Here is an 18,904-nt window from a genome sequence, read left to right on the forward strand (position 1 = left end):
TGCAAAGAGTAAAAGTGAGAGGTTTTTACCTACTTTTACTTTGTGCCTGTGATAGAATGCCACATTTTAATGCAGTTATGCCAGAAAAAGCCCTGAAGTGTGTTTTCTTTCATCACCAAACAGTCCTTCGGAGGTTGGAGTGGGGAGAGTTTGCTCCTGCCAGATGAGAAAAAGGCTAGAGAACATTTTATGCAAGACAAGAGAAAGGAGAGATGTGTTTCCTCTCTGGAATAAAACTTGAGGAAAAGGTCTAAGCTCTTCTCCAAGGACTATGCGTATCTGCTGCTGCCATGGAACAAAAATGGATGCAAAGGTCACCGTAGGTATTTCTGCCCAACTGCTCAATGCCCCGCTGTGGGAGTCAGATGCCAGGAAAAACCTTCAGAATCCATTTAGTTCCTTCCCAACCTATTTTTGTCAGCTTTTTTTTGTTTGTGGGAGTTTTGTGGTTTGTTGGGTTTTGTTTTCTTTTTTAAACCTCCATCCATCTGTGCTTGCCTATCTAATGAATGAAACCAGATAGCATAGAGCATTGACTTCCCCATCCTTCGACTGGACTTGTAGTGCCACCAGTTGTGTCGCCCTCACATAACAGATCAGGCTAAAAGACATTCCACAAACAGGTAAAGATACCTTCACAACACAAGCAATACCACCTCAGAGATCATCACCCTTTTCATATATAAGGACTAGAATCAAACTTTACTCAACACCAGTTACAATCCCTACCCAGTTTCCACCTCCAGACTAGCCCTCCTTATCCCACTTCTTCATCATCTGCAGTTAACAGGATCAGCCCCAATGCTTGACCATTTCCCACAGCACTGTCAAGAGCCCATACTCATCACTGTTACTTCATTAATTCTTTGTACATCCTCTGTCTGACCTTTTGGTCACTTTGGCTGCAAGCTTCTCTCGACAGGACCCCTTATCACGTGCGAGCACTGCAACAGTATTATAAATAATAAAAGCATTAATTACTTCATTGTATAGCAGGGCACACAAAACCAGCTGTGACTTGTTTTTCCTGCAAACGAACTGCACCAGAACAATTACATGAACTGTGCAGCTTTTAGCTTAACTTCAAATTTCTGTCGCTTAATGCAACATAAAATCTTGCTTCACCAATGACAGCTCAAAAGAGAAGGATGAAAAAAACAAGCTCTCTTCATCCCTCTTATGCACATTTTCCAAGAGCTTTGCTTCCCAAGATAAAACATACAAGGTCTGCAGATATGCTCACAGCCCTGCACAAAACTGCACTGCCATGACCTAATTTGATCACATTTCTAGCCTTGTTTTTTTGCATAGATGATCAGTCGTTAGTTCACCTTCCCCCCCCCCCCCCATTTTTGCATGATTTTCACTTTAAAACCCACACATTTTTTATTAGCTAATGCAAATTAGAATTGCACTGACTTCACAGACTACAGACAAGGTAACAGATTGCTCCACTAAAAAAGTAACAAGCTTTTTTCCCCCCCAAAGGAAAATTAGCTGCATATGGCAAGAGTAAGCTCTGCAACTTTAATAAAAAGAAGTCATATTTAGTTAAAGCAAAGCTCACTTACTCAATGACTTAAAGTTTGCTTAAAATACTAATAATTATAGTAGACGTAGCACACTAAATAAAAAAAAAAAATCAGATAAACATCTTCATTACCTATTGATAATGTCTCATGTTGTCACAGAGATCTTAGACTTTCCCACATCAATGTGTCAGTTCATTAAAGTCACTGCAAACATCATGTGGAAAATTAATTCTGACAGATGTATATAGTTACTTTAAAGAAAATTCAAGGTTGGTACTAAAAGCAAGACCTCCTAATGCGGTATGTTGTGCATTCTTACGGCCTAACAGATAGATCTGATTCCTAAACCCTAGAATTACACATCTAAGAGCAGAAACAGGACCATAATTAGTCCTGATGTTGGCATAACTCTATACCACAAGGAAAGCGTACCATTACACATGACATTTAATACCCAGCATAGACCTAATCAGTGTAGGTCCTAGCTGTCTGTGGTTAAAGTATTCCAAGACATTTAAATCAAATAAAATTAAAACAAGGGATAATCACATTAGCATTCATTATTCTCACAACCCACTTCTCCCACCCATTTCAAAACTCAATGTGTTCGTACTTCAATGGTATTTTAAAAACGGTCAATATGTGTTTGACAAAACCTAAATGCAACTATCATCTTCATCTGTCACTCAACTTCCTATTTCAGGAGCTCTTCAGACAAGAAAGTAAGGCAACAATCATTATTTGTGTTCTCATACCACAATCAAAGTTTGCAAATAACACAGGAAATATTAATATTTCATAGAGCTTTATAATCCTGAATACATTTTCTTCTATATGTTCTATGCTACATCCCAGGCAGACATCAAGGGAGGTACCCAAGTGGCCACAATGAAAATCACCAACCAACACATGCGAATTGCTGGGTCTGAAAAGCAGTGAGTTAACAGTGCATGAATCCCCAGCCTCACAAAGGAACTGCTACTTCAAAGAAAAGAAGCCTTCACTCTTCATAAGTGGTCATTAAAAGTTACACACTTCTCATCAGAGCTTCTGTAATTCCATCTCGTAGCTTGGACATACTACATTTAAAATAACTAGTTAATGTACAAGTCCTCCATCAGCTTCAGGTGTTGATAGCACTGTATGATGCTGCTTAGTGGTGCTATATACTCATAAGCAGCTGCTGTGTTGTTATGTTCTGCAAGGGGCTCAAAGTGAAGTACAGAGGCATCGTTTTACCAACTATAACCCATTTCACAGAGGGGTTGTGGGCTCAGACTTTTGGGCCTGATGGGGAAGCAGTGAAATCACCCAGCTCAAACAACTTCAGGTCTGCCAACAGGTATGCACAAGAGACCTCACCTTCAGAAAGCAACAGTACCACATCAACTATTAACTATCCTCAAGATTCCCACTGATACACTAGCAACCTTAACCGAGCAGAGGCCAGTGAAGAAATACTGCAAATCACCCCAAATCGAAGACCTCATCAATGCCAGTGCTACAGTAAGGCCTCACAAATGTTTTTTCAGTACAGATTGCTGCATCAGTGTCACACAGCCACAAGCCTCCCTCAAGACGTGCATTGACAAACTGCAGGGAGCTTGTACTCTGCAGCATGCTTGGAGATCCTCTGGTACCAAGCATCAAATACAATCTCTCTTCTGACTTACAGTGGTGCTGTTACTAAGTTTTAAACAAGTACAAGTCAGAAGAAAGCTTGGCATTAAAAGTAAATAATAATTCATAATAAGTGTTAATGTATAAGATCTATGTATTTTAGTATGACTTGCTAATATTAAAGAATCCAAACACCAGTATTTCATAGAATGACTGCAGCAGAGAACAATGGCTAGTTCAAACCACATTAAAGCAGTCACTTCAGCCCTAACCCTCACAGCATAGCTGAAGAATAAAATGAGTGCTGCTTACAGTTTGTTTCATTCAACCATCTCTGGAAAACTTTTATTTTCCCTGTATTTCTTTTTAATATAGCCTAAAAGAATCCAAGTAGACAAAACTCATTGGATGGCTTCAGTGGATAAAGCAAGTTTTTCATTGTGATAGTATCATTCCGTAAGCAAACACTGGAATAAGGGAAAACAGCCTCTCAGACAGCACATTTCCTTTAAGGGTTTAGAATCCACAGTAAGGCAAAACAAACCTAAAATGAGTATATAGCCTGAAGAGAGTTAAAAAAAAAAAGATGTGCAACTTTATCTACCAGGGCTAGCTATACTTGCAATAGGCTGCATTTCTTCCAGAATAGGACTTCAATGTATCATTTATCTCCTTGTTTTGACCATGTCCAACTCTCTGACAGAAGCCAATCCCCTGATTCCTATAAACTCAAGTCCAGTCTCTGCATCTGAGCCAAACTTTGCCACATTGGCATTTCATGTTACGAATGAGACTTCACAAATCCAATGAAAACTTACATTTCCCTCCATGAAAAAATCCCTAAGATCTTATGACTTATCGGCACCAAGAGGCGTCCTGTTGGAGTAGCTACATTGATGCAAGGCCCAATGTTAGATGGGTTGTAAAGTGGGCGTTATAATAAACCAACTTTGGATGAACTAGTACACATTTATCTCGCCTACTAGCAAAATATTCCCTCCTGCAATCACACTGGGCATGGCCACATGCTCCACTATGAAGTGTGGTTTTGCAGTATGGTATCAAAATAACATGGAATGTTTCTTTCCTGTACTTTCAAACATCTCAGAATTTGTTGCACTTGTATTACACAGGTATTTGCTCTTTAAACTTTGACATGTAGCAGCTGCTTTTTATCACATGCTAAAGACACCTGCACAAGAAAACCGATCCACCCTTGACCACGATTGTTGGCAACAGGTACTGCTTTTCCCCCCCAACTAATGCTAAAGACTAATTGATTGCTGACAATGAAAAACACTCTGGTACAGTTAATGACATCTCTGAAAACACAACAGAAACCAAAGGGACCTATATAGAGGATGTATTTACCAAAATAACAAACTCATCTACATTTGAAACAGATTAGAATGGATTCAAGTCAGACTCTGTCTTGACAGAACATGCACAAACCCCATTATTTGGGGCACACAAACAGTAGGATGCATTAAAAGGCTGACTGACATCATTCACCACCCCCCCCCCCCCCCCCCCCCGTGAGCCCATCTCTTCATCTCACTACTTAAAACAAGCAATTCTTCCTACAAACTGCTCTCCCCCTGCAAGCGAGCCTTCCTCCTACCAGCAGGATTGTTTTCGATGACTCCTTTCCTTTTTATTCTTAAGCAGCTAACAGCATTATCTTCTCCTGTGATCTCAACCCCAAAAATAAGTCCTTGTAAACAAACACCATCCAATTAAATGGATTTCAATTTTTGCAGCTCCATTACAGTACAACACCGAAAAAGAGACCCACGCAAAGTCAGGTAGGACTAAACCAACGTAATGCAATTACCATGACCTACTCCAATAAAGATTCTGCAATCAGAGCAGAAGCAAATCCTGTGTTGCATCCATAAATCTGTGAATAGGCCTTAAGAAAAGGCCCTTTTAACCAGCACAGAGTGAAGTAATTTTAAGTGACATTGCCGAGATGAGGAGACACAAAGACCCATTAAGTAGCAATTCATAAGCAAAATAATGTTTGCGGATTAAATTTAGAAAATGACAAAGCGTTACAAGAAGAAAGAGGAACCCTACTTCAAAAGAGCTTCGGAGCTTTCAAACTTGTAAAGGTCAATAGCAAGTAGGTTTTATGAGAACAAAGAAATCTGCTGCTACCTATTCAAATCCATCAAAACACAAGGAGAGGCCCAAACCATGTGTCTAGGATGATTCCAAGAGTCCATAAGAATGATCACCTTTCTGTGGTGTTTTTGAACGCTGGTTCCTCACTTCTGTCTTATTTTGTTCTTTGGAGTCACAGTTTTTAATTCTCCTTTAAGGCAGCTCCAAGCTAAAAAAGAAAAAACAAAAGTTGAACTGAGCCACACGATGACATAAACGAGAGAAACGGAGAATGAAAATGGTTAACACCAAAGCAAGAGCAGGTCACGACAGGAAGAGCCTTCAAGAAATTAGGAAGGAAAGGGTTATTCCTCTAAATCAGGACCTCAACCCGACAGAAGGGCGCTCTCAGGGGTACTAAGGAGTTGGAAGGACGGTAACGACAGGCCCGCGACCCTGTCAAGCCAGCTCCTCCAGGGAACTGAAGTAAAAGATAAGAACTAAAGAATGGGACAGGAAGTAACCCAGAAAGGAGAGCTACTGGGAAATGAAAATCGCTCCCTTGCAGGAGCTCATGCTCCGGGAACCGTCAAGCGCGCACACACGCACACACACATACAAAAACCCCACCAAGCCCCGGCGCAGAGCCCGACGGCCCGGCGGCAGGAGGGCCCAGAGGAAGAAGGGGACGCGCTCCGCAGGAGCCCTGCGCTCCCCTCTGCCCTCACCGCCAGAGAACCCCGGTCCGCGGGCAGCCCCCGGAGCGCGGCGCGGGGCGGGTGGCCCGGAGCCTGCCTGCCTGCCTGCCTTCCCCCCGCGGCCCAGGGCGGGCAGAGCGGCGAGGAGCCGGGCACCCCCTGCACAGCGGGGGGCGGCGGGGAAGCCCCTCACAGCCCACCGAGGGGGAGCGGGGAGGAGCAGGCCGGCGGCGACCCCCGCCGGAGGGGCTGCCCGGGGCGGCGGAGGGGAGGCCCCGCGGCGGGCCATGGGGTCGCGCCCCCTCGCTCCCCCCGTCCCCCGTGCGGGAGGCAGCGGGCAGGCGGCGCCCGCGGCCGTTACCTGTGTGCGGCCGGGGGCAGCGGGCGGCGCGGCCCCGTGCGCAGCCGCCCCCCGCGCTGGTGGTGCGGCGGCGGCGGGCGGGGGCAGCGGCGGCGCCGGCCGCGGGCGGGGGCCGAGCCGTGCGGGGACACTTTGCACCGAGCCGCCCCCCGCCGCTCGCACCGGGGTCAGCGGGCAGGGACTGACCTCCGTCACAGCCAATCCGCTGCCGCCGCGCTGGGACCGCCCACAACCGCGCGCCGCCGACACGCCTGATTGGATTCCGGGCTGACGGCGGCTCCGCCTGTTGCTCTGCCCCCTTGCCGTAAAGCCGCGGGGGAGAGGGAGGGGGGGGAAAGGGTTTTGCGACAGGGGCGTGGAACTGGCTGCGGTGGTTCCGGCGTTTTGGCGGAGGAGAGTTGAGCCTTACGGCGCCCGGTCTGCGGGGGCGGGTGAGTCGCGGTGGTTGCCTAGGCAGCGGTTGCCTGGCGACGGGACGGGGAGGGGAGGGGCCCGTCGGCGCGGCGGCTCGGGGTGGCCGAGCGGGGCCGAGGGCTACCGGAGGAAGGGGGGGGAAAGGGGCGGGGCCTCAGCGGCGGGCTGGCTGAGGGGAGCCGGGGCAGGGGCAGCGGCAGCCGGGCGGGTTGGAGGAGGTCGGGGCTGTCCTGCGCGGGTGAAGGAGGGCAGGACGGGGCTGGAAGCGGTACAGAAAGGCCTCGGGTGGCCCTCAGGGCACGGAGAGGGGTGTGGAGGCTGAGGGGCCTTCTGCAGGAGGGTGAGGGGGAGAGGGCCTGCAGGCCGCGGGGCGCTGTGCGCCGGTTCTGGGGCAGTGGTTACACGCATCCGTGCTCTTCCCTTGTCCGGCTGGAATATCGCTTTTAGTGAGCTTTTCCCGCCGGTATCGTATTGCTGGGGGTTCTGAAGCGCCAGTGGTAGGTGCAGCTCTCCGGTGAGGCCGGGTTGGGTCCCTCTGCCCCATCTCTAGTGGCTAAAGATGCTCACAGAAGAGCAGGTGAAGCACCTGGCATGCTGTCAGTTAACAGGCAGTGGGCAGCTCGCAGCTTTTGGAAGGAAATCACACTATTTTAGAGGCGTTTACAGTATTTCAACACAGAGCAGAAGCATGTATTGAAAGGTGAGCCTACGAAGTCATTGCAGGTACAAGTAGCCCAAAGTATGTTTGTTTCTTAAATGATTCAGTCATTCCGTTGTAAGGAGACCCGAAGCCTTCAGACTCCAACCCAAAAGTCATGGGCTGTGGTTTCATTTTGCTTTACCTGATTTAGTTTTTTAACGAAAATAGGGTGGGTTTATTGGATAGTTTGTTTTCTCCCAGTTGCTACTCATGCAATTAACATTTAATAGTATATATAACAGGGAAAGAGTAATATAGGGACTTGACAATAGCTTTCTCAATCATGCCTCATTAGTAATGTCTCTGAGTAATTGTGTGTCATCATAAGCCACTTGTGTTAGTAAAATGTGGTATCAAGAGTGTTAGTCCATTCAAATCAATGCTTTCTAGGACTTTGTGCTAAATTAAGTACCCCATATAATATACATATTTTATAACTTTTGATTTAGGATATTCTGGATGCATTTGCAACTACGTAAACTTTGCTTGGTCCTTAAACGTTAGAGGCTTTGACTGCCATCTGAGATTTCATCTCCAGTTCTTTGTTTCGTTTTCCATTAAGTTTCTTCTCTTACTCTGCAGCTCTGCAGGACTTTGGTTTTGATTCTAAAGCTTAGCTGAAGTAGTCATGAAAATAATGTATAACAAAGTACTTATTTGTGGTTCGTTTTGCATAGTTTTCCTTTCTGTCCATTCCCTGATCAGTCTATTTATAAGGTTTTTAGGACTGTTTCTTATTGTTCATGCAGGAGTCTGACACTGTGAGGCGTTACGTTAATGGGTGTTTAGATGCTGTCATGAGTAACTCAAATAAATAATACAATTAAAGGTTGGAGTTTTAACATTTCTTGTCTATGAATACCATTGCTTTTCTTTACTCTTCAGGTTTGAGCTTTTCTCTGCTTTCTGACTATGTTTGAAATAAACTTAGTCATTGTCTGACATTTTCCCCCTCTTTGAAGGAAATTGCTTCAAAATAAGCCCCCTCACATTTCATTTCCTTTAGTGACTTCTACTCATGAGCTGTTGTCATGTGGGAGTGAGACGTTTCTTATAAATGTTTTTGTAAAGTGCTTATAAATTAATGGCATCTTATCAATGTATTGTGGTAGGATCAGAGAAAGCATGACCAATATCATATGGCCAAGGTAAAATCCCATAGTGGATATGCTAGAGGAGTTCTAAATCTCTTCTGCCTTAGCAACCTTTCTGTGTTGTATGAATTTGTGCATGGGGGATCAGTTCATCTACCACGTAGGGTAATAATTCAAGTTGATCTTGAACACAGAAGTAAATGTGTCAAGATAATTTTACTTTATTAGGTATTCATTTAGGAAGAAATAAAACTCAAAGATAGGAACAATAGCCACGTAAAAAATTCAGTGATTTCTGAAGAAATTTTATGGGGTTTCGGGTTGTAAATGTCCATCTCATGCAGAATTCCTAATAGATTCTGCAAGCAAAGAAGGAATTTATTGTATGAAGTATCAGATTTATTCTTAACATCTAAAATGTGGAGTATGGAAAAGGATGGGGGAAGAGTTCTTATTTCTGCTGGGTGAGAAGCATACTCCAACATTTTGGAGTTGTCAGGTCAATCACTGCTGAATGTGTCTAGAAGTACCACACCAGAGTGAATTGTAGATCACTCCCTGCAGGCAGCTTCTTGTTCTCTAATTTTAGATTCTCTTCTGCAGGAAATACTTCTGATGGTGGAAGAAGTGAGGAGTCTGTGTACATTATCCTGGTCTACCCCTAATTCATTATACCTTTGGGAAGCCATTTTGTCAGTGCATGCTCCAGTTGCAGTTAAAAAATCCAGTTGTAAAAATAAAGGTGTAATTCTCAGTATTTGATAGTGCTTTAAAAACTTAAGATGAGTAAAAACTAAACCAAAAAAAGCACCTCAAAATACTGATTTTTAGAGTTTCATTGTTTACTAATTTTCTGCTAAACCCCAATAATAGTTTAAAATATTTGGTGTGATGATAGATGCGGGTGTAATTGATGCATAGATGGGAAGATCTTTAGAATTTCTTACCAGCTGGAAGGGCTGTTTTTTTCCATTGAAAAGAAAGGGAAAATGTAATATTTAAATAAAACCCAACTACAGACAGCCAGCTTCAGGAGTCTTCCTGGCTGATTATGCCAGACTGAAAGATGGGGATCCTAAAAGCATGTTGTTTTTAAACAGTGAATTTGTAGTTTCAAAATACATTTAATAATGGTACTGTGAACTCCAAAAATGTGTGGTGTTCTTTTGTATCTTTCTTGTTATCAGTTCAGTAATAGCAAAATATTGCTTTCTAGGTAACTTAAAAGAGAAATGCCTGATAGTGCTTCTGTTTCTCATATTGGATAAAAATAACCTCGAAGCTGATTTGCCGTGATGATGAATAACCAGTGAAGACATACAGCATTTTCTGAAATATTGAATGTTCTCATCATGAAGATCTCTCTTCTGCAGCAGATGTATAAGGATGTGCTGGTCGGCATTCCACTGGCAAAGGAAAGCCACCATTATACCTCTCTACTTAATCCGTGTGTTGAACAGTCAGCAGAAGGAGATGAATCATGCCATTGGATGCATCTGCCATCTACTAGTGGTGGTATTGGGAGCCATCAGGACACTGAGATGCCAGGTGCGGTTGTCACTACGACGGATGATGTATCAAATAGCTTTGCAAACTTGAGCTCTTCATTTTGTCCACGAGAAGTGATGCTGCTTCAGTTAACCTTGATCAAGATGATGGCTGCTCAAGCAGAGTCCCAGGAAACAGAGTTCAGTATGAGACAGAAGTACTGTGAGATCTTTGTCCTTCTTCTGAAAGAGGCAAAAATTGACTCAAAATTGGTAAGCTTTGATAAACTTCTGAAAGATTTCCGTGAAAGGAGGTAAAAACCAAAAAGGGACATGGCTTACATACTTCCTTCTATGTGTTTGCAGGTTTGTCTGCTTGGTAGTTGTGATCAGCTGTTATCTCACATGGCTTCAAGAAGTTTAGCTTCTCTTGTGTATTTCCAGCTGAAGGAAGAGGTGAGTGTGGCATAACTTTTCACAGCTTAAAAAATGACTTAGTGGATATGTGCCTTCAAGTTGTTCCATTTGACTCTAGAGCCAAATTTGGCACAAAAGCAGTTGCTATGTGATTACTGTAAAATCTGAAAGTTATTCTAAAGAGGCTCCTTTTGTGAGCAGATCTACAGAGTAACATCAAAACTGCTTCTGTCCTTCATTCATTGCCTGCATGTCTGCTCTAGCTTTGAGAGGCACACCTGCAGTCTGCTGGACTCTCTTAGTCCCTTAAAATGCCACGCAGTTTTGTTGAAGTGTGTTTCACTCCAGTATCAGGAACAATGTGAAGGTCATAGTTTGCCCACAAAGTGCATCTTTAGGGGCTTTGGTTTGTAAGTGATGGATAGGAAAGAGATGTAATAAATATTCCAAGAGACTCTCTCTTGGAATATTCTCTTCAAAGTTGCAGTACGGGTATTTAAAAAAAAACCCCAGTAATCTAGACTGTTAGTGTATTTTACACTTACTTGATACCTGTTTGGTGATACAGTAGATAAAAATATGTAATAACCTATTGAACATTAATCAGAAATTTTCCTGTATTTTCATGTTTGACTGTTCAAGTTACTTTAGGGTTTTTTTCCACTTGCTGTGTATTTGTTGAATATATATTGTAGCCTCTGTAGTAGCGTCTCTGGATGTATTTCTCTCAGAAATATGTGATATTTCTTGCAAAGTTGTCTGGGAATTGTGACTTCCGATATGGTCTGTCTACAGGATTACCCAATTTTGGGTAGGTCACATGACATTAAGAGGTTTGGTTTTCCCTTTTTGGAAAATACAGATTTTTCTGTTGCGTGTGTGGCTTCCTGCTGGTAAATAGAGGCCTTAAAAGATGCACTGGACAGACATACTGCATCTACCTCTGTTTTGCCTATACCTACATTTGAATCTTTTTAATATACAACTTTAAATCATTGTGTTATGATTTAATTTACTTTGCATAGCAACTGTAAATCGTGTGTGATTGGTTTTTGAACGGGTTTTCACAGAGCACATTGAATGTCACCTGGCTCACCTTCAGTTTGAAGACTCTTTCAGGATTCCCTGTGAACACCCGGGTGGCACAATGTCTGTGGACTCTTACAACTATTGTCAAGGACATACTGAAAGATAAAGCTTTACCTAAAAAAGCAGGTACTGTCGCGATTTGTGATGTTAGCCCTGCACGAGTGCCCACTAGGGGGAGGAATGTTACTTGTAATCTCGTCTAGAGCAGCTTGTCTAAAGAACGCCTACGTTCTTCATTACAAAGAGGGTGACAAAGTACTGTTAAAATGCAGTGGTTTAAACATGCTGAAAACCTAAGACTGGTCACAGTCACTTGTTTTCTGCTTATCCGATGATTTAGCTGACTGTGTTTCACTCCAACTCCACAATGTCGTTCTTATTGCTGTAGGTATTTTGAAGAAGTTGTTGGCTCCCCTTGATGCTGTGCTGGAAGGATTTTATAATTCCATTCTGTTCCATCGCTTTGACAGTCACCACTATGCTTCACCTTATTCTGAAGATACAAACACTTTGATCAGTTTTATAGATCTACTTGAAGCACTTTTGGCTTCCAGAACTGAATTAGAACCACTCAGATGCCAGAGAATATTGTTCTTGAAAGTTTCTCATGTCCTGGATGTCATTAGCTCATCAGTTCACTATTTAATCAAGAAGAAGTTAATTTTGCTCCTTAAAAAATGTGTCCTTTACAAGCCTAGAGAAGATGCAAAAAGTGGATCGCTCTTCTTCCAAACCTCATCTTTACACGAGGATATGCTTGCACTGAGTAATGCTATCCTGCAGGTTGTGGATTTGACTTGGCTTAATCAGATCCCACTCGGAGAAAAGGCCAGCTACTTTGGAGGCAGTGAAGCTGCTCCTGGAGATGACACTCCAGGTGGTCCTGACCAAACTGTTCTCAGAGCCTTAAGTCTGATTGTGCTTAAAGCATTGGAATTCAAGTTTCAGAACTCTGCTACAGAAGCTGAAATCAAAGGTAATAGTTTCAGCTTTGCTTATTAAGCAGCAGGAGTTTTAAAGGTTTCAGATTTTATAGTCACAGCTCATTAAGACTGTAAATAGAATTCAGCTGAATTAGTGGTGGTGGGAGGGAGGAAAGAGAGGACCCACCCAGGAAACATCTTATCACTGTGTCCCACCTAGTTAGTTGTCTCCTTGTGTTTTATCCTATCCTTGTCCCTGCAATATGGTGAGCTTGAAACAGCTGTATTTGGGGTTGAAAGCTTTTCTTGTTAAGAGTATGTATTAATATTTGAAGTAGTTCAGCCAGCCTGGGAATACCAGGCTTTTCTCCAGTTGGAAGAGAGCCCATAGCACAAGCTTCTACTCTGTTTAGGGTGGGGAACTAAAAGGAACTGCAGGTAGTACTCTCCTGTTTTCAAATGTGGAGGGAGAACTTTTGAATACTATTATGTACTTTTCTTGGTTGAAAGCACTAGGCATTACACTCAGATGTACAATATAATTGTCAAAACCAGCAGAAGCAGGAAAAGTAAAAGTAATGAAGCTATAGAGACAGGAAAACTAGGAGACTTAGTAGAATATAGTGGTTGTGTTCTTCACCCTGACTGATAGGTCTAGTCCTTTGAATTAGTAGGTGTGAGGCGTATTTCTCATACCTGCTTACTTGTGTATGTTTGTTCTACTGAATAGATGAATTAGATTAGTAGAAGAGCAGCTGTGGTGCTGGGGCTATGCCGGGAGGCAGGCAGTGGGATGGTGAGGGAATGCCGTGTAACTTGCATTCCTGATGGAAGAGGATGCATTGCTATGTCACGCTGGTAGCTAGTTAGTATTCTTTTCCTGTGCTGTAAAGAAGTGGTGATGTGAGGCTTTTTTGTCTGAGAGACAAATCAGGAATCGCAAATCAGGATTGCCTGGAATCCCATCTTTCCACTTGCCTTTTTTACCCCTGAGAAGCAAGCAATGCACATCATCTGCTGCTAAGCCTTGTGAACGTGGATGTGCGAATTCTGAGATCAAAGCAGCTTGCTGTCCCAGGATTACAGGCTTCGTGGCAAAAATGGAAAGGCAGTTCTGAAGGAGTGTTTCTAGTCAAATACATGTGAGAATGGGTGTTCCTTATTGTCAGCCAGTTGATGATGTGGCAAGAAGTAGAAAATAATTTGTATTTCTTCTTAAACAAGACTGAAATTTCACAGCAGTTTAAATATATTGAGGCATTTTAATGCAAGTTCTGGATGTAAATGTTATTTTACTTTTTATATTTCTACATTCTGTAGCAAGCATAAAATCCATTTTAATTTATCTGACAGTGCAAAAGAGCTATGGGCTTCTGTAAGACAGTTCCTGACACTTTTCCCAGATTTTGGAAGATGATATATTTGTGATGCCAGTTAAATTCTTAGAGTTTAAATATTTGTGGAGAGTATTTTACTTGTGATCCACCTTCTCAAAAATGTGTAGAAACTGAGATTGTCTAAGAATGAGTGAATAGAAGAATGTAGGTTAAATCTATTCTTTCTCAAAGAGAAGTTTTCCCTTTCTTTTCCAGATTCATAACACAGAAATGGGTTCTTTAATTAGATTCAAATACCCCAATTGTCAAGAATAATTTCAAATTGAAAGGAGTGGTGCTTCTATTTTAGTTGACATTAAATTAAGTGGTTAAAACAAGCACCAAAATGCTTTAACATGGTAACTTCCCTTCTGGGAAGCTGCTTGATCTTATCTTTTTTTATTAACATGAATTAATGTGGCTTAACTTGAATTTATTTCAATTTTGAGGGTAATTTCCAGATAGCTTTGATTTATAGGGAAGACTTCAGTCTGAACAGTAACTATTTGGAACAATGATAATTTGCTGTTCTTATTATTTTCTAAGAAGAAATGCAAATCTTAGTCATATATGAAGGAAAACCACCTAATGATGTGGTAAGGAAAATTGGTTCCCACGTTGCAGGAAATTTCTCTCTTTTCTAAACATTGAATTTGTGTTGTGTTACATGAAAAACTGGTACCTGGTACCATGCTACCTACTACATCATTAGTATTGAAGAGGGAAGTTTCTTGACTTAAGGGGAATAGCCTGTTGTATGAATACAAAGTTATTTTTATGAGTAGCTACTACATTAAGTGGCATGAATTTTGAAGTGCTTTTCTCACCCAGGAGTGAAGTGTTTAGAGTGAGGGGGAAATGAAGATTTGCAGGGAAAATACTCTTATGTTAATCATTTCAGCAAGGACTTTAGACCATCTCAAGAAGGTACTCAAGAAGGTACCTTTATCTTAAGCCTGTATGTACTTGAAAGCATGCATCATCCATCAGGAATGTATCTTATAAAGAATAGGACTATATTGCAGGCTTCATACTTCATCTTACTGTAGAAATGACAATTTATTCCCATCAACTATAGATGACTGCAGTTAATTTCTACAGTGAATCATACTGCGGGGGGTTTGCTCCAGTCCTGACAAAACATGCCAGTTGTGTTATTATTTCGTATGGGAAGAATTACCCAAGATGACATCTCGGCAAAGTGTTCATATTGAATTATTACATCTGTGGCATTGACCTTGATTTCAGATCAAGTTTAGTTTGTGATGTACCAATGAAGCTACTGGGGAGTAAAAGGAAAGTATAAGTCCCTGTGGTATGGGCACAGTCACATTTTTGTGGGTTCCTGATACATGCAGATTTTTGGAGGTGTAATGTTCTTTATTGTGCAAGTTTAAGTGTGGAAGGTTTCACTCTGTTGTACCCCAAACTTTCTAGGTCACCTCTGAATATTCTTCTTTGAACTTCAAGGAAGTGAAGAATGCTGTTAGATGAATAAATTGTGTTGTTAAGTTTTACCTGTCTGGGGCGCAAGGATGGTACCTAATAAGTAAATTAATTTTAGTCACACACTTACAATTGTTAACATTGGCATCTAAACTTTGGCATGTTTAGAGTTTAATGGAGTAGCCATTCACCTTGAATTTAAGGTTGGATAACTGCTTTTGGTTTTCTGCAGAATATTTCTGGATTTCTTTGGTACCAAGAACTAACCTATGCAATTTGGTGCAGTGTTGAATCAGTTGAGCAAAGCATTGATGAAAGCATTCGTGAACTGTTATGTACTGTTAATTTAAAAAGTAAAAAGTGTGTGTTGTCTGGTAACAAAAAAAGTACATCAAAATTCACGGTTACTTCTCTTTTTCAGGAGACTTCCAGAATTCCATGTCTCAGCTGTTGATGTTCTGGATGAATCATCTGAAGTCTTCCCCACAGTCTCGCCCAGTTGTACATCACTGTGAATGGCTGTCCTTGGTTTTCATAGAGCAAGATGATGATATGTGGGAAGCTGCTAAAGCTTTATTACTCATTTATTTAAAATTTGATAGGTTAGTCTACATTTTTCTTTGACAGAACTATGAAGAATTGTAATTTAGTGAGATTATTGTAATACACATAACATTTCCATTGATTACTTTTGTATGAAGAAAACTTAATAAAAGGCCAACCAAGGCCAGGTTGGACCGGTTTTGGAGAAACCTGGTCCAGTGGAAGGTGTCCCTGCCCATGGCAGGGGATCGGAACTGGATGGGCTTTAAGGTCCCTTCCAACCCAGATAATTCTGGAATTCTGCGATAATTTAAAACCCTGCAAACCTTCAGGACACTGTCATAATGTGTGGCGTAAGAGCAGTTAATTTGCTGATAATTTGAGTGAGTGTTTTGGATTAAAATGAGGGAGTTGTGCAACAGTTTCCTATTAAATACTTTATCAGATCCTGTAATTCAGAATAATTGACTTCACAATCTAAAGCAGTGGTTAAACAGAGATAAAAGGCAAGACTCTTCTTTCAACACCAGGAGTTTGACAATAATGGGATATTATAATTAAGGAGAACTTGGGGATTTCTGGCAAAGTAGCCCTCTAAGGACTGGACCCATGTTAATTCCAGCTGGTGGATAAAAACTGTTACTGCTAACCACTAAGCCATGTGTTCTTCATGAATTTGTCCCTGCTTCACTGTGGTTTAGGTTACCATGCAAGATATCCTAACTTATAAAATCTCCCTTAAGCTTCTGATAGAAGATACTGCAAGTAGGAGGAGGAGTGCTGCTTAAGAAAGTCTGTGTTCAGTGCTTTGCCTTCCTAAGCTGATTTCCCACCACACCTACCATCATTCTTTCTTTCTAATATAAAGACTTCTGTTTTGATTTGTACTTTTTGACAAAACTGAATTTAATCCGTTTCATGACTTCCTTTTCAGGTTACGCCATGATGCTGCTCATAACTTAAGCCAAAAAGAGGAGGAAATCTGGAACTTCCTTACGCATGCAAGTGGATATAATCCTCACTGTATCTTTGTATTTTTTCTTGAAAAAATTGCATTTGATTCCACAGTACTTCTAGATTTTCTGATTTCATCAGAAACTTGCTTTCTGGAGTACTTGGTAAGGTACTTAAAGCTTCTTAGGAAAGACTGGCAGCAGCTTGTAGATGTCTGTAACCATTTTGATACCAAACATACTGCTTTTCAATCAGTTTCTTCTGTCAAGCCACCCCATCAAGAAAAACAAAGCTGTAAAACTGATGAGAGTTTGCAAAATGCTTGTTGTGAACCAGAACCACAGACTCTGGTATCTTCGGCTGCTTCTCACAATTACTTTGCACTTACAACAGAGCAAGGTGGTAATGAAGTCGTAAAGTCTAACCGGTCTGACTTCTTGATAGGCACTCACAGCACATCTCTGCTGGGTTCTCTTCAAAGCCTTGTTAATTATGACAGCTCAGAAGACTCTGAATTAGAATCAGATGGAAAAGACTGCTTGCTAAACACAAAGCAGGTGCCTTTAAATAATGAGGGTGAAATGGGGATAAGGGAAGCTGGTTGCAGCTACATGGATGGTGAACGGAATACACTCAAGGCTGAAGTGTTGCCTGTGAAACAAAAGGGATCTAATGCCTCATCCAGTTTGACTTGTATGGCATCTTTGGGTAATGTCATTCCCCAAAGGATAATGCTTTACAAATCAACAAAATGTTTGGAAGAACTGCAGAAAGCTATTTCTAGGTTGCAGAGAAGGGATCTTTTCCCATATAATCCATCTGCATTGTTGAAACTACTGAGCCACATTGAGCATATCAATAAGAACATGAATCCACAATAATCCAAAGACATTTTCTAGTGGCTTTTTTACCTAGTACACATGGAAATGTTTCCATGAGATGAATGACTTCTGAAGCTCATGCCTCTTGCACCTGGGAGTGTATAACCCTGAAACAGGATAAACATGTTATTGGTTGACACATTAAAAATCTGCTGTTGCATTCAGTGCTATGATCCCTTACCTTAGGGTCCCAGGCTTATTCATGGTATGTATGTCAGCGTATGGTGTACAAGGACTAATTGTTAGGTATTCAAAAATTGATAATAAATGATTATGTGAAAGCTTATCAACAATAGATGATACTTAAAGTATTGTCAATTATACTTAATGTCATTTTGTATGAAGTCATCGCCAGATTGGTGGTGATTCATGGAATACAATGAAATGTTAATGTGACACTTGACTGCTTAGAGGTTGAGCTAAATAAAATATTCCAGCTGGGGACAGTTTTGGTGTTTATACTGTGTGCTCTGCATCGGTGCCTTGCTCTGAGTGGAGTATCTCAGTTCAGGTGTGCTATTGCAATCATAATAATCCATGCCACACTTGCTGGCTGAAGTGCTTAACGGACATCTAGGATGTACTTTTTTAAGCTTTTAGTGTTTGGCTAATTCAATGAGCAGTGTTATCACTTCACTGAAATATGAATTTAGTTTTTCTTAATATTTTATATATTCCTTTAACTGAAAGGTAGATGTGAAACTATCTTGGATCATGTGTTGCCTGTTTATAGTACACTTAAGTGGAATTTTATAGCTGAAATCAAGCTTAGGTAATGCAGAAGTGAAATTCTAACACAATTCCTTGCTTCCATTATGTATTTTATGTAAGTGTAGAGTATATATACTTAATTTTTTTGAAATCAAAAACAGGTAACCAGAAATTGAGTGTCTGCAGTGCAAAGATGTTGAATTCTTACCCTTGCATGTTTTATTAGATCTAATTTGAATAACCTGAAAAATGTCTAAGAATTTGCTTGGGGAGAGTTAGTTTGGAGCAGGATCCAAACCAGTGAGCACACTTAGGAGGAAGCCACCTAACGGTACACTTAATGTGCAGCTTGTAGTGGTCTTACAAGGGTTAGTCCCTGACAACAGGGACTACTGTAAAAATCTCAGACCTCATCAAAACTAAGAAGCAGTTTTCCCTTCAGGATCATCTCTTGAAGGTAAGTGCTCTTATTCTGATTGAGAGCCAAGTAAGTTCTGTCTTCCTTTTAAAAGCTATTCAGTGTTAAAGTAGATAGTTAAGAACAGTCTCTGG

General features: G+C 41.5%; 2 protein-coding genes across 15 annotated transcripts in view; one reads left to right on the top strand and one right to left on the bottom strand.

Annotated features, from left to right (window-relative positions):
• ASB7 (ankyrin repeat and SOCS box containing 7) overlaps window positions 1–6,400 on the bottom strand; it is a 31,243-nt gene extending 24,843 nt beyond the window's left edge. For 2 of the 6 annotated variants that reach the window (XM_065688513.1, XM_065688518.1), the window contains exons 1-2: window positions 6,318–6,400; window positions 5,393–5,487 (exon numbers count right to left, since the gene is read on the bottom strand). The gene's annotated coding sequence lies outside the window, so the exon portion shown is untranslated. Of the gene's footprint in view, window positions 1–886; window positions 945–1,663; window positions 1,698–5,312; window positions 5,488–5,986; window positions 6,239–6,317 lie in introns of those variants that run through there. The other 4 variants (XM_065688515.1, XM_065688514.1, XM_065688516.1 and 1 more) reach the window with 4 other exon arrangements.
• A 262-nt stretch (window positions 6,401–6,662) lies between these two features.
• LINS1 (lines homolog 1) lies at window positions 6,663–18,085 on the top strand. Of its 9 annotated transcripts, XM_065688539.1 has the most exons (9): window positions 7,083–7,431; window positions 8,181–8,260; window positions 9,129–9,178; window positions 9,742–10,285; window positions 10,379–10,468; window positions 11,500–11,644; window positions 11,907–12,494; window positions 15,685–15,865; window positions 16,741–18,085. In XM_065688539.1, the coding sequence occupies exons 4-9, from the start codon at window positions 9,878–9,880 to the stop codon at window positions 17,639–17,641; spliced, it is 2,313 nt and encodes a 770-aa protein (XP_065544611.1). In that variant the 5' UTR covers window positions 7,083–7,431; window positions 8,181–8,260; window positions 9,129–9,178; window positions 9,742–9,877; the 3' UTR covers window positions 17,642–18,085. The 9 variants fall into 9 exon arrangements, with proteins under 9 accessions (XP_065544609.1, XP_065544611.1, XP_065544613.1 ...); XM_065688541.1 differs by lacking the exon at window positions 8,181–8,260 and having other exon boundaries at window positions 7,083–7,454; XM_065688543.1 differs by lacking the exon at window positions 8,181–8,260.
• The last annotated feature ends 819 nt before the right edge of the window (window positions 18,086–18,904 follow it).

Source organism: Lathamus discolor, chromosome 8, assembly GCF_037157495.1.
Source record: "Lathamus discolor isolate bLatDis1 chromosome 8, bLatDis1.hap1, whole genome shotgun sequence".
Classification (NCBI taxonomy): Eukaryota; Metazoa; Chordata; class Aves; order Psittaciformes; family Psittacidae; genus Lathamus; species Lathamus discolor.

Bases quoted from the DNA above. Each gene is read 5' to 3' on its own strand.
- LINS1 (XM_065688537.1), top strand. From the start codon at position 9,878: ATGAAGATCTCTCTTCTGCAGCAGATGTATAAGGATGTGCTGGTCGGC. The intron at 12,495-15,684 runs GTAATAGTTTCA...TCTCTTTTTCAG, and splicing joins TACAGAAGCTGAAATCAAAG to GAGACTTCCAGAATTCCATG. The intron at 15,866-16,740 runs GTTAGTCTACAT...CTTCCTTTTCAG, and splicing joins ATTTATTTAAAATTTGATAG to GTTACGCCATGATGCTGCTC.